This window comes from Lagenorhynchus albirostris, chromosome 2 (genome assembly GCF_949774975.1).
Source record: "Lagenorhynchus albirostris chromosome 2, mLagAlb1.1, whole genome shotgun sequence".
Classification (NCBI taxonomy): domain Eukaryota; kingdom Metazoa; phylum Chordata; class Mammalia; order Artiodactyla; family Delphinidae; genus Lagenorhynchus; species Lagenorhynchus albirostris.
In genome coordinates, this window is record NC_083096.1 from 150,947,443 (window position 1) to 150,961,296 (window position 13,854).

The 13,854-nt window shown below is 56.4% G+C and overlaps 1 protein-coding gene across 7 annotated transcripts in view; it reads right to left on the reverse strand.

Moving 5' to 3' along the window:
* Positions 1-13,854, reverse strand: part of SZT2 (SZT2 subunit of KICSTOR complex) — a 51,215-nt gene that overhangs the window by 11,134 nt on the left and 26,227 nt on the right. For 6 of the 7 annotated variants that reach the window (XR_009538956.1, XM_060140301.1, XM_060140300.1 and 3 more), the window contains 32 exons: positions 13,679-13,773; positions 13,312-13,435; positions 13,041-13,205; positions 12,745-12,949; positions 12,325-12,440; positions 11,968-12,214; positions 10,957-11,098; positions 10,717-10,809; positions 10,500-10,578; positions 10,112-10,405; positions 9,814-9,955; positions 9,539-9,634; positions 9,387-9,450; positions 8,977-9,162; positions 8,462-8,629; positions 8,286-8,373; positions 8,115-8,186; positions 7,736-7,937; positions 6,813-6,912; positions 5,962-6,091; positions 3,876-4,028; positions 3,670-3,772; positions 3,475-3,580; positions 3,277-3,388; positions 2,527-2,645; positions 2,250-2,414; positions 1,885-1,969; positions 1,557-1,721; positions 1,301-1,468; positions 795-946; positions 209-375; positions 18-115 (listed from right to left, as the gene is read on the reverse strand). Coding sequence is in view for 6 of the 7 variants with exons in the window: in XM_060140301.1 (XP_059996284.1) it covers positions 18-115; positions 209-375; positions 795-946; positions 1,301-1,468; positions 1,557-1,721; positions 1,885-1,969; positions 2,250-2,414; positions 2,527-2,645; positions 3,277-3,388; positions 3,475-3,580; positions 3,670-3,772; positions 3,876-4,028; positions 5,962-6,091; positions 6,813-6,912; positions 7,736-7,937; positions 8,115-8,186; positions 8,286-8,373; positions 8,462-8,629; positions 8,977-9,162; positions 9,387-9,450; positions 9,539-9,634; positions 9,814-9,955; positions 10,112-10,405; positions 10,500-10,578; positions 10,717-10,809; positions 10,957-11,098; positions 11,968-12,214; positions 12,325-12,440; positions 12,745-12,949; positions 13,041-13,205; positions 13,312-13,435; positions 13,679-13,773 (4,401 nt within the window). In the remaining variant the exon portion in view is untranslated. The remainder of the gene's footprint in view (positions 1-17; positions 116-208; positions 376-794; positions 947-1,300; positions 1,469-1,556; positions 1,722-1,884; positions 1,970-2,249; positions 2,415-2,526; positions 2,646-3,276; positions 3,389-3,474; positions 3,581-3,669; positions 3,773-3,875; positions 4,029-5,961; positions 6,092-6,812; positions 6,913-7,735; positions 7,938-8,114; positions 8,187-8,285; positions 8,374-8,461; positions 8,630-8,976; positions 9,163-9,386; positions 9,451-9,538; positions 9,635-9,813; positions 9,956-10,111; positions 10,406-10,499; positions 10,579-10,716; positions 10,810-10,956; positions 11,099-11,967; positions 12,215-12,324; positions 12,441-12,744; positions 12,950-13,040; positions 13,206-13,311; positions 13,436-13,678; positions 13,774-13,854) is intronic. The other variant, XM_060140302.1, reaches the window with a different exon arrangement.

The following is a 13,854-nucleotide window of genomic DNA, read 5'->3' on the forward strand; positions in this document are numbered from 1 at the left end:
GGGGGCTGGGGTCTCACCCATCTGAACCATGAACTCCATCCAGCGCTGAGCGACAAGAGCAAACACAGGCTGCAGGGTGCCTGCCTCACCCTCCTCCAGCTGTGTGGTCCTGCGTCTGAAGACACAGCAGGAGTAACAGCCTTGCACCCACATACAAGACGGCTGTGTTTACATGCACCCAACATCCCCTGTGACCACACACACACACCTTTGTCTCTGGGCTCCAGACTCTGGGCCTGCTGCCCGCTCAGTCCCACCGGGAGTCCGAACACTCTCTGTTTTGTGACGCCTCCGGCCCCGAGTGTCTTCTGGCCGATCCAGGACAATGTCATCAGTTGTTTTCGGGGAACCCAAGTCCCCACATTCTGTTTTACTCTGGCAACAATGCGGTGAATGAGGAGGGGCTAAAGGGAAGGGGAACGGGGTGGAGGATGGAGGCATCATGGACGGTAACAAGAGCCTGGAGGATTTGGAGGCCCGGGTTTAGGCCCTGGAGGCTGGCCAAGCAGCCTTGCACAGGCTACTCAACTTTCTGGAGCCTCAGCTACCTCACTGGTGAAAGGCCTGCTGCAATCATGCAGGCTGTGAGGATCCGACAGGAAAAGTGGAAGTGAAAGCACTTAACAAGCTGAGGCAGTCTCTGTATCAGTGAGAACTTGCCACGCTCTGCACACTCCTATACAAGGCACAGAGCAGTTTTACACAACAGGAGATCTGGGGTGGGGCCTATAGGGGAGACAGGAGGCAGACAAGAAGGCAGATGTCAACTTCACCACCTCCCTTTCTCCCATTACCAGCATATCCCAGAAGCTACGTCGGCCAGCTTTGCTTGGGGGTGTCACAGGCTCGCCAGGGCGAGGGCCAGGGCCAGGGCCGGGGCCAGGGGGAAAGATGCTAGCTCGGCCTGCAGGGCTCTTGGTTTCCAATGACCCGCTCTTGAGACTTCCTGTGGGCACCAGACATTACAGACTCCTGTCACTGACCATCAATCCCCATTTCAGACAATCTAGCCCCAAGACCGGTAAGAGAGTGATGTGCCACTTACTCTGCCTGTTCCTGAATGGCAGGATATGCAACTGAAGGTGCGGGCTGTGTTTGTGTGAAGGGAGTTCCTGACCATATATTCCCCCTCTGAGTGAGTGACCAGCATGCATACATTTCTACCAAGGCGTATCACCTTGCTGATGCAGGGAAGGTGATGGACAACTGTGAACGTGTATTTCAGATGGGGCCTCTGCGACGTCTCCCCAGACTCTCACGTTTGCACCTAGACCTGTGAGGTTCTCCAGACCCTGCATACCTGGGGACGTGTCCTCTGTACATAGTGAAGCTGGCAGCAGCCGGAGCTCCATGATGGCATCAGCCAGGGCCTGGCGAGCTGCTGCTCGGAGCTTCTCCTCCAGCTGCACGATACTGATGTTCCCCTTTTCCCACACATCCAGTCGAAGCCGTGGGGCCCCGTTCGGAGCTGGAGGAGAGAATGGGGGCCACTTGAGTGTGTCCCTGGTTTCTACAGCATTTAATGAACACCCCCTCCTCTGACCAAGCTTCCCTACCTGAAGAGTTATCCGGCACGACTGGGCAGCGAGTGACTTGAGTCAGCTGCTCAAATTCCTCCTCCTGCAGTGGGTCTGGGGGCCCCGGAGAAGAGGGGGGGCATGATGCCAGTGAGATGGGGGCTCCCTCCTTATCCACAAAAGCTAGAGTGATGCAGGCGACCCCTGGGTAGAAATCCACAGCAAAGCTCAGGTCTGGGACTTCCAGGCCCTGCCCTACCCCACCCAATCCCCCTCAGCTGCAAGGCTGGGAAAGGCCCTCAGCCGCGAGACAGGAACAGGCTTTCCCATGCCTGGTGGTGCCACGGGCCCAGGCCCTGCACTGTACCTTTGCCCCCAGTGCCTTGTCCTCCAGGCTTGTTGTACAAGTAGATGTCCAAGTCGGGGAGGCCACCCTGTGGTGGGAGTGGATGCTGGGGAGAGAATGGCCACCGAGCACTAAGACCAGGCAAATGGACAAATGCCATCAGGGAATGGGTACCCACAAGGGGAAGTGGGGGACAGCTACACGTAGAAGCACAGGAAGACACAGGTAGGTAATAAAGGCCAGGGAAGGGGGGCCTGGGTGTACACAGGTCCATGGGCAAAGGTACATTGGCAGGGGGCATCTGTAGCAAACAGTTACACAGCAAGGGTGTGTGGTGGGTGGAGGGCCTGGTGCAAGCGGGTGGGGAGAGGTGCATGCAGTCTCACCTGGAAGTGGTTCCGGCTGTTGCTGTCTGTGTACTTGGGCGAGTGCAGGAAGATGAGCAGATTCTGCCGCAGGTACCAGGCCAGGGCAGGAAGCCAGGGCCTGCAGGAGGGCGGCAGCGCCAGATGCAGCACCTCCGAGGGCAGACTTCCTGGGGGCTGGATGAACTGCAGAGGGAGGGAAGGAAGGGGAGTCAGAGATGAAGAGGTTCCCACGGAGACCGTCCCTGCGGCTGGCTGCGTGGGAGGAGCCATGCAGGGAGCCTGGGAGGGAGCTGACCTCCACATCAGCCGGCGTCAGCTTGCAGTTCCGAACGAGCATGACTGTGATGACGTCCAGGGTGGCCTCATCCAGGCGCCGACGCAGAACCCGCACCAGCTCATCTGTGATCTCGGGACCTGGACACAGCCACAGTGGCAAGGTGGGGACACGAGCGGAGGATCCAGCTACCCCCATCCCAGCCCTTAACCCCAGACTCAAACAGACTCCCATGCACCAGAGGCGGCCAACACCAGGTTCTGGTTCTGCCAAGCTACTCGTACGTGACCGTGGACAAGTGAGTCTAACCTCTCAAAGCCTCGGTGCCCCCCTCAATATAATGGGGATAATAATAGCAACTACCTCATATGTCGCAGTCTTAGCCCAAGACTAGTGCACACTTTTGAGCCATAAATAAATTAAATGAGCCAGTTGCCTACTGGATGCCTCAGGCTCATCGTATCCCAAACCGAACCCATCATCTTCATTCCAAACCTGCCCCAGTACCCGGCCAGTGGTACCACCATCTATCCACACAGTCACCCAGGACAGACACCTGGGTGTCAACTTTTACAGCTCCTCTTCCCTAAGCTGCATTTCAGTCAGCGACAGGTCCTACCCCTAAACACCCCAGGAGCCTGTCCTTTCCCACCCAGCTCCTGCTCGAGAGAAGCCCAGAGCATAGCATGAGCTGGCGTAAGAAGAAGAGAAGTCCCAGAGGACTTTGGAACCTCATCTGGTCACTCCCCTACCCCTCCTCATGGCCCTCACCTGCCTGCCCTACGCCATGCACCAGCAGCTGGATATGTCTGTCCACTTGGCCCACAGGACGAGCAGCATCTGAACCTCGGCTGGAGGCCATGTCCAGGGGGGAACGAGGACCCTGCAGGGAAACTCTGGTCAGGGCCCGGCTCCAGGGAGCAAAGTATGAGGGAGCACGGGGGCGTCAGGGAGTGGGGGGATACATGCCGAGGCTTCCTCAGAGTAGATGGGCTCCTGGCTTCGGGACAGAGCTAGGGACGGGGGCAGGGCATCGCCGTCCCATGGCCGCTCACTGCAGGACGTCTCCAGGAGCCTGGGAAAGAGTGGCAAGGGCTTTGGACATACCTCCTCCTGCGCCAACCTTAACCCATGCTGTAGCCCGTCTTCTCAGGGCCCACATACCGCAGATAGTACACAGCCTTCGTTGCTCGCTCCTGATAAACAAACATATTCTTCCGGTTCACCACGGAGAAGGCATTGAGCACAGAGCGCAGGGCCTGGATGGCTGTGAGAGGAACATGGGTTTAGGAAACTCCCTTCTCCAGATCCCCCCCCTCACAACCTCGACTCCCCTGAACTGTACCTGCCCTCTCATGTCAATCACATACCCCGAGAGACCCCCATGCTGGGCCCCATTTTGAGGCGTGAGTGGACTCGAATCACGGTTCCCCACACAACGTCACAGGAGAAATGGCCAGGGACAAACTGCATGGTGGCTGCTAGGTACCCTCGGGGTCCACAGCTCTCATCAGCAGTGTAATCTGGGGGAAGGGAGACAGTGGATCAGAAATGGGACACAGCCCTCTGCCCTCAGAGACTTCTCACCTGTGAACCGGCCTACCTGTCCTACTCCTCAGGTCTATTACTCTGCAGGCGGGATAGATGGTCATTCTGGGTAATAAGATAGGACCATGCTTTTAGGAAGATAAGCCACAGCACAAAGGTTTTCAGAACTATGTCAGGGAGATGTGGAGAAGGAGCTAAGAAAAGGTGTCAGGCAAGGCAAAGCATGAGAAAATCCTGAAGATAATGCCAAGACACTCTGAGCCTGTCACAACATATACATATACACACATATACATATACACATATGGGTTAATACGTATACATACACACACACATATACGTATACACACACATACACATTCAGGGTACACAACATACACCCCCCTTGTGTACTCATTGGGAGTTGCAACAATAATCCCATTAAAACAAAAAGGGCATGACTGCTTACACACACGTGCAGCAAAGTGGGGGGAAACTACGTCCTGTGCTTTGGAGGACAGCTATCCCAGAGAACCCAAAGGGTAGTGTGGCTCTACGCAAGAGCCCATGGCCATAGCCCATGACCTCAATCCACCCTTTTTAGGTTTCCAGGTCGATGAGGAACCTTCCGGTAGGTCAAGGTGGCAATTTGGTTTCCCAGAGAAGCTGCTGTCAGATGTGAGCAGCATGCAGGATACCTTTGGAGGCTGCAGAGTCTGGAATGGAATGCTGGTTGCTAAGGGTTTCAGCAAAACCATATGGAGAGACTAAAATGAGGAAGGGCTGGGTCTGGATTCTGACTGATCTAACATCCTGGGCTGCTGGGAGCCATTGTGAAGTAAAAATGCTTGGCTGTCACAGCTCATACTCAATTTGCAGAAGATGCTTCAAAACCCTGGGAAGTCCATCAATTATGGGGATTCTGCTTTGATATGGAATACGTCCCAGGATGAGCTGAGAGATGTACTCTCCCGGAGCTGTTAGGAACGCTCGTCCACAGACTTGCTGAGAATGTTAAAGATAAGGAGTGATCTGACTTTTATAACAGAGAGACAATGGCAAAGGAATGGCATGATCCGGCTTTCCTCTGTGAGTTGGGGTGAGAGGTCATGAGGAGTAAGAGAAGGGAGCAGAATTGCAGAGACTTCAATTACCATCTCGATTAGATTATCACGTTTCCTAACCACGACCAGAAATCTCAGAAACCCCGAAGGGTTCTGTGCCTGGCTGCCTGCCTAGAGGGACAGCCAATCAGAAGGCAAATCCTTCTACCGGCCCTCAGGCTCCACCCCTCTGTTTTTCTCCCCTGTGAGCTGGCCCACTTGTCCACGATGCCCCTGCCCCCTTCTTCGGCCCTGTCTATTACCCTGCAGGGGAAAGACGGTCATTTTGGAAAACAAGGTAGGGCCAGAGAGAGGCGTGCATTTAGGAAGACAGGTCACAGCAGGGGCCTCTTCCGTGTACCTTCTCTCCTGTATTTCTCCCCCTCTGCTGGCTCTTTCCCGTGGAACATAAGGGTGCTCAAGTCTCTACCTTATTTTAAACTCCTGCCTTGCCTCCCACCTTCCTTCAGTTTCTGCCGGATCTACTTTGTCTCCTCCTTCACTGCCAGGCTACTTGAAAGACCAATTAGTCCCAGCTCCTCTTCCCGAACATCCTTTCATGTTTCCATTTCCTCTGGTTTCTACTCCCGTCTCTCCATTGAAAGCATTTTCACTAAAGTCACTGATGAACTCGCAACAGCCAAACCTGGTGATCCCTTTCTGTCCTCTCCTCCTTGCCCTCCCTGTATTACCTGGCACTGATGGCCAGTTAATGGTGACTCTACCCGCAGCTTCTCAACAGAGTCTTCGATAAAGGCAAGGGCAGCAGCATCCCCTGGGGAGGGAGGCTCCTGGGTGGGACCCACCATCACTGGGCAGGACTCACCATCACTGGGCAGTGGTACCCGCTGACGGGAGTGGAAGGGCGTCTCGCTGCGCCATAGATCTTCTTCACTCTCAGCCACCAGAAGAGAGTTACACACGTGACTGTCATGAAGGTCCTGAAGCAGCAGCCGCTGGGAGAAGAAGGAGCAAGGTCTCAGGGAGCTGAAATATTCCCCCATACAATGGTGGGGGTGGTGAGCGGTGATCAAAGGCTGGAGAGAACGCCCATTACCACTGGGGGTAAGAAGTCAAAAAGAGCACCTGTAACCACTGGGAGCTCAGAGATGACGTCTGACAGCCACTGGGCTCCGGGCTCTGAGCACTGAAGCCCAGTTAGGAACACCTGTCCCTCCTCTTTGCCAAAATCTGCTCACCATCTTAAAAAAATCTCTTCTTCCCAGCTTTCCCTGACACTGCAGGTGGTCAGATCCCTGTTACACGCTCTCACACCAGTCTCTGCTTTTCCTCTGTAGAAGCCTTCACAATTGTAGCGGAAGTAGTTAGTGTGTTTTAGTTGTTCCATGTCTATCTCCTCCACTTGACATAAGCTCCAGAGTCAGGGTTTCCCTCTGTCTTGTTCACTATCGTGTCCCAAATGGTAGCACAGTGCAATGAGAGGGAGCATCTCACAGACACTGGGAGGGGACTAGAGAGTAAACCACCCTGGGGGTGGGTTAGGGAGAGCTCCCCAGTTTGTAGGGAGCCTGGGGAGTAATAGCATCCCAGTAACTAAGGGTCAAAGAAAACATCCAAGATGGATCAACAGCCCCTGAAGGTCAACTTCCTGGAAACCCCTTCCTCATCTGGGCTGTGTCCCATGCCTGGAAAGCCCTGCCCCCTGCTGCCTCTTACCTGGTTGACCTCCCTGCAGATCTCCCCAACTCGCCTCACCAGGAGCTGCTGCAGGTGGCGACACTCAGTGCCTGGCCCCCCATCCTCCCGAATCAGGCTCCTGGGAAGGACGGATCAGACAGAATTGCATGGGGAGGGAATGGGGGGAGGGTGTCATGGGAGTTGGTGCCAAGAGGAACCGTGAAAAGGAAGGAGGACTGGACAAGGGGAAGTAAACAAGATGGGAACTGGGAAAGATGGAATTCTCGATGGCAATTCTGGAAGCCTGGGTTCCATGCTTGCCTCACCAGCTGCCATACTGAGGCTTCCATCATGCAGCTCACCTTCTCTACCCTCAGATCTTCTTCCTCAGAATGGTGGGTCCTCCCTTCTCTCAACACCCCCACCCCTCTCAACACTGACTACAGCAGTACTAAACCAGATACCTAGGTATGGTTCCTGGCGCTGCCGCTTACTAACTGAGACCTTGGGCAAGTGTTTAACTTATCTGTGCTGGAGTTTCTTCATTCAGACCACGAGGATAGTAATACCTCATAGGGCTGTTACAGATTAAATGAGTTGATCCATGTAAAAAACTTAGAACGGTGCCTGCCGCATAGCAAGTACTTGTTAAATATTACCTATCATCCCTTATTTTTATGTATCTACAGCTCCTGAAGCTGCTGTGAACTACAGATGCTCTTAATGCTCGGCTAGGAACCAAAATCCTCATCAGTTTTTCAACTCCATTAGGAAAGCAGAGTGATGTGCTTTGCTACAGTCTGTGGGAAGTGGTCAGGAGCCCCCAACCTTAGAATACAAGTCAGACCCCTACCCAAACTCTCAGCCCCAAGTCTAGCCTTCTAACGACACTGAAGAGGGGTGACGTGGGACCAGGGAGAAGCTAACATCAGAGTCGGGTGTAGGGCCCTGCCGCTCCTTACCGTGCGTGTGCATACACTTCCACACGGTCCTGCAGCACCCGGACGATGAGCCAGAAGTCAGGCAGGCAGGGCCCAGGGAGGCCCGCAAGTGAAGGCTGTGGAGGCGCCGGGCCGGGCGGGGTCCGCAGCGTGAAGGGGGCCTTCTCACCTGGGGTCTCACTGGGACCCTCACTGTCTGAGCCACTGCTGCCACCGTCGTAACCTGTGTCAAACGTGCTGAAGTTCAACCCCATCCTTAGGCTCATCTGAGCCCCAAGTGTATCAGCTCGGTGGGCCCCTCCAGGTTAGTCCCTTCTGATGGCCCTGCCCAGACCTTTCACTGTGCAGCCCTGAGTCCAATTCCCATCAGCTTAGTCTTCCATGCCCCACCCCAGCTTACCTAGGTGGTCTGAGTCCACACTGCCCTGACTGGACATGAGTCTGAGTCCCCGGCTGGGCCCAGGCTGGCTCCCTGGGAAGAGAAGGGAAATGCCTGGAGCCTCTCTCAATCCCGCCGAGGATGCCCTCTGAACGTGGAAGCAGGGCCAGGGAGGTGCAAGTCCTCTCTTACCTCGCTGGGGCAGGCTGGGCAGACTGATGAGCAGGGGGCCCTCAGAATCCTCTGGAGAGCCAGGGGCTTGGGGGCTGGCTATCAGGGCCTGAGAGGCAGGAGATCAGGATGGAGTACAGGCCCCACACTTCCACCACCACCTGCTCCGTTCCCAGGTCAGCCCAGGAAAGACTCACCTCCCCTTCGACGCCTTCCGCCCTGTCCTCCTGGCTGTGCCAAGCCCAGGCCGCCGAAGGGGGCTCCCCATGGGACCCACCTGGCTCTTGGCCAACTGCCACAAAGAAGAAGCCGCTGTCAGCATCCTCAAGAAGAACGTGCCCAGGGAGGTGGAGGCGGCGGAACTCCTGGGGAGCAGGAACCAAGGGCAGAGGTTAGGCAGGACAGCCCTCCCTGGTCACGGCACCCCACACTTCCTCATCAGACCCTCACAACTACCTGGTGAAGCAGACACTAGCATCCCTACTGCTGAGTTACGAAAAGGCTCAGTGACTTGCCTAAGGTTCAACAAGCCCAGTGGCAAGGTTGAGCTGGGTCTCTTCCCACTGAGCTGGGCTGCCAGGCATGGAGTAGAGGTCAAACAATAGGGTGAGGAGGTGAACTCAAACCAAGAGAGGGCCTTCCGGTTCTGCATGTGGAGTCCAGGGACGGACGGGCACCCAGGTGACCAGGGAGCATTCTGCGGGCAGCATACCTCCTTGAACTGTGTGAGGGAGCGCTCTGGACCGAACACGAAGCTCAGTGGCAGAGTCTGGCGAAGGCAGGTGGAGCGTCCGAGAGAGTTATGGATGTGGGCAGCTGCGCGGTGCAGGGCGGGGCTCTGGGGGAGGCCCCCTCTTCGGAGTGCCCCCACCATCTCGTCCTCCAGCAACCAGCGGATCTGCAGGGGGAGAGCAACCCAGGAAGTGGTGAAGGGCACTTCCCATGCTGATTGGGACGTCACTGCACTCTTAGATTAGAAGATACTGGAAGATACTCCACCTCACAGACTGAGAGGCCCCACTTGGACCCCAGCATAAACAGGGTGCCTCACCTCACCATCTGATGGAAAGGGTGTCGGTTACAGAGTTGAGGGGCTGTCACTTAGGTTGGGAAGGCCCTCACCTCACTCATGGTGGTCTCAATAGCCAGTCTGTGGGGTGTGGCCAAATTAGATAGTCCTGGGTGCCTAATTGGAAGAAAGGTTTAGATACTGGTTTCCAGAAAACAAAACCAACAGGGAACAAGGAACTCAGAGAGGGAGCATAAGGAAGTACCTGTCTTCTCCTGGAGGTGGCAGTGGGGGCCCCAGGCCATCATCGGACGGTTGCCCTGGGGATCGTGGGAAGGACGTACTGCTCTCAGATGTTGACCTGAAACAGGGTAGGAGCAAAGGTCAAAGGTCAGCAGCTATTATCCTCCTAGGGCCTCCTCAGCATTCCTTTCTTGGAATCCTTAAGGAACCCTTAGTCCCCAGGTGCCCACAGATTCCTTAATGGTCCCGCTACTCCAACAAGACCCCAGATACCCCCCACCAAACTTGCTGTCCCACCGGTGGTGCTGAGGGTCTGAGGTCGGGGGGAGCTCCACTTCCAGGGGCAAGGTCAGCACAAAGACGTCCAGAGTGACACTGAGGTCCCGCAGAGGAACTCGGCCTCCAATGGGGGGGCCTTCCAGACTAGAAAGCACCTGGCCTGGGAGAGGGGGAAAGTCAGGGGTTACTGCAGCCCTGGGATGAACACAGCTTCCAAGTCTCCAGGGCTAAAGAGTTACACCCGTAGGCTCTCTCCCCAGGCAGGCAGACAGGCTGCATCTGACCAGTGGCCCTCCCCTAGGCACCCCAAACTCACCCAGGCAGGTGGGCAGGCTGCACACGGGTACTGAGCTGTGCTGGCCGCGTAGCCGCACAGAGCATGTGAGGTGCAGGAAGAGTGGTGGCAGGTCATGTGCCAGGCTCTCGGGCCCCGTGGGTGAGTCGCCCCCCAGGATGCTGAAGGAGTCTTCATCAGGGTTCACGGTATCTGCGTCTGACAATGAGGCGGAGTCCAGCCCAGCAGGCCCCAGGTCTGGTTCACGGCTCTCGAGGTATTCCACCTCCAGCTCTGGGTCACTCTCGGTGACCACACAGCAGGCAGACGTGTCTCCTAGAGATACACGTCATGTGGATAGGTTGGCAGCAAAGGCCCCCGAATCCTGGCTTGAAGCAGTCTTTCCACCTCTACCCGCTTGCCTATATACCTTCTTCTCCCATGAGCTCAGCCTCTGAAAACTCCAAGTCACTGACTTTTCTGTCTCCTGCGTCCCGGGGGCCCTCATCCTGGGCAAAAGAAAGAGACAGTATGATCCAAGGCAGGGCCTCAGGGAACCGAGAGTTAAGAGGATCCGGGTGGGTCAAGCGGGGCCTCTGGGGCTACAGGTTGGGGGTAGGAGCGAGGTAAGGGAGAAAGCCACTCACCTCACGCCTGCTCGATGGAGGGCAATAGAAGAAGTAGTGGGGATTGGAGGGCACTGTGCGGAAGTAGAGACCACTGATCTCCAGGAACTTCTCCTGTTTGGGGGTTAGAAGGAGGATACGATGTCAGTCACTGCCCGGCAGGACACTGCTCCCACCCTAGAACAGACACCTATACACCCCCAACCCAGGAGGGACCACTGCGCCCCTGTGCAGGCAGGACTCTGCCCTCTCTACCCTCACCTGGATGAGGCTATGAAGGGCATCATGCGCCTCTCCTCTGAGCTGGCAGACGTCTGTCAGAGATATCTCCAGGCCAGGGTCTGGATGGCCAGGGACACGGGTGCTCTGAAACTCAGGCTCGCTTAGGTCCTCGGTCTCTATGCTGAGTGGTCAGGGTGGGGTGAGGGACAGTGAAGTGTTAGGAACCATCAAGGCCTAAATGAGCCTGCTTCCCGAGTGGGAGCAGCACACACCTGTCTGTCTTTGCCTCTAGGAAGGGTGCTTATTAGCACACGACACGGGCGGGAAGAGGCCGGGAGAACCAACCCACCCGTCTTGGCTCTAACCTCCACATTTCTTAGTGGCTGGACATTGCTGTGAAACAGAGGAATGAGTAAGGCTGACTCCCAGTTTTCTGACTTGGACCAGTGGGTGGAGGGAGAGATCTTTCACCGTGGAGGAGGGACACAGGCGGAGAAGCAAGGGTTGGTGGGAAGAAAGTGCACTCATTTAGGAGGCATGAAAGGTGTGGGATCTAGACCTCCGGAGAGAGAACTGGGCTGGACTTCGATCTGGGCATCACCAGTGCACTCATCCTTCCGCTCCTTCTGCTTCCCCAGTGCTGATCCACTGCAGACACCAGACACATAGCTGTCTGTCTGCATGCCTCTCTCCCTCCCTTCAACAGTTTTTGCCTCTATGAAACTCACAGTTTGGGGAATTATTACTATTATGTGAATGTCCTCAGAACAAACTTCTACTTTCACTGATGGCCACTGACAACTCCCCACCCCTAATGTAGCTCAACACTCCACACCAGAACAGGAGAGCCAGGAGAACAAGGAGAGTAGGAGAGGAAGACCGCCGTGGGTGCCAAATGGGAGAAAGAAGCCTGGGCAGGAGGGGTGGGAAGCCAGGACAAAGCACGGCTGGGGACTACCGTGCCCAGCCACTCCCCCCAGGTCAGAAGGCCCCTGCTTATAGGGGCTTGTCTGTGTGCTCCCTTATATGTCATTCAAGGACCATCCCAACCTGGACTCAGAAGCCAAGACAGCTCGTTCCCGAGGCTCGGGGCCCTCCTCCACACTGCTGCTGAAGGGCCCAGGGCTGAGAGGACCGGGGCTTGGGGGTGCATGAGGCAAACCCCGAGTGTGGCCACACAGTGCGAGCAGAAAAGGGGTGATGTCTACTTCCTGTAGTAGCTCCTCACAGGCGTCCACTGCTATCAGCATGTCCTGCGAGGTCACGCTCTGTGCTTGCTGCAAGCTCCGGAACAGCCCTAGTGGAAGTGGAAGGGGCCACGAGGGTCAAGCTCTGCAAGGGCCTCTCCAGTCCCCATGCCTGTAATGCTGCAAAGTGGGCTCCTCCCTGCCACGGCGTCACACTCACCACGGACGTAGCATCGCTGTGCATGCTCCTGCAGCAAGGCACAGTGCGTAGCTGCCTCCTTGTGCCTGGGCTCCATCCAGGCTGAGGAGAGGGAAGGCTGGTCGAGGAGCTGAGTCCTAGCAACAGGAGGAAAGAGACGGCTTGGCCAGCTCCCCTGGTGACACCTCAGACTCACCATCCCCAACCTTCCAGTGGATCATCCCTGGGTCCCTACCAAATGTATCCACGGCCCGGCAAGCTCAACTGATGTGCTGAGGAAGTCCAGCACGAAACGGGCAGGACATGGCTCAGAAGCTGAGCTCCTGCCACTGACCATCAACCTGTCTGCCCGTACCCCTGAGTATGTATCTGAGCCACAGCTGGGGGCCACGGTTGGCTGGGAGTTGGGAGAGGACCTAGGTCAACACTGAGGGCACTCACCGGAAGACGAGGTCTCGGGGCGCCTGAGGGGGCTGCACACCCACCATCTGCTCCCTCAGCGCTTCCAGGGAACAGCTATAGATGTAGACAGGACACCGCGTCCGGGGCCCATCTGCACCCTCTGTCTGTGAAGCCTGGCGCCCAGTGTAAGCTGGTAAGTCCTGATGAAAGGGTGGGCTCAGCTCTCCTGGATTCTGGGCACTGTCTGTGGGCAAGAGGTGGCACATGGCTTTGAGCCCTCTTATCTGTTCTCATTTCCGCTGCTGCTTAACTGACTTAAGAGTCAGCAGCCTTACCGCTGGCTGGGGTGACACTGAGGATGGGGACCTGGGACTTTGTTGCCCTGACCCCGGTTCCTCCCTGATCTTTCAGGCTGGGAGCCCCACTCCAGTCCTCGAACTTAGACTTTGTTTCCTCTTGAGAGGGTCCCTCCAGGCCATAGGCAGCCAGATGCTGGACATCTGAAGAGGAAAAGCAAGACATAACTCAGAGCCGCCTGCTGGGCTGTGGAGGGAGCTCCAGGGCTTGTATCTGAGGGGGTCAGTGAGAGAGGTCCGCGGTTGGTACCTGAGAAGGTCGCAGGGAGGAAAGTCAGAAACACATGCTGGGGGGTCACAAGCCTTGCATAGCAGCGCCACTGAGGGGGCTGGGCAGAGTTGACAGGCCCGAGAGTTTCAGAAGGGCCTAGACTCTGTAAGAGAGAAACAAACTTAGAGCCATCTATAAGGGACCATCCAATGCCCGCTCTCTTCCTCCGCCCGAGAGTCCATCCTCAGGGATAGCTTGCAAGATCGGGGACCAAGGGGAATGATGGCATCCTGTCAGTGGAGGGGGGCACTTAGTATCCCCAGTGATGGAAAGCTGGGGTGTGAATATGTGGGGACGGCAGGAGGTCACTATGACAAAGGGCTCAAGGAGATGCACCAGTGCTGACCCGGGTGGGAAGAACTGAGTCTCCGCTGGCCTGGGCGCTGCCGCCTGCTTCATCCTTCAGGATCCCACAGTCCCCCACCGGTGGCCCCTCTGGACCTACAATGCGGGTGGAGAGGGGTGGGAGAGAGCAGGGCTCTGAGGTGAAGGGAGGGGAGGCCAAGACCCAGACAGAAGGCA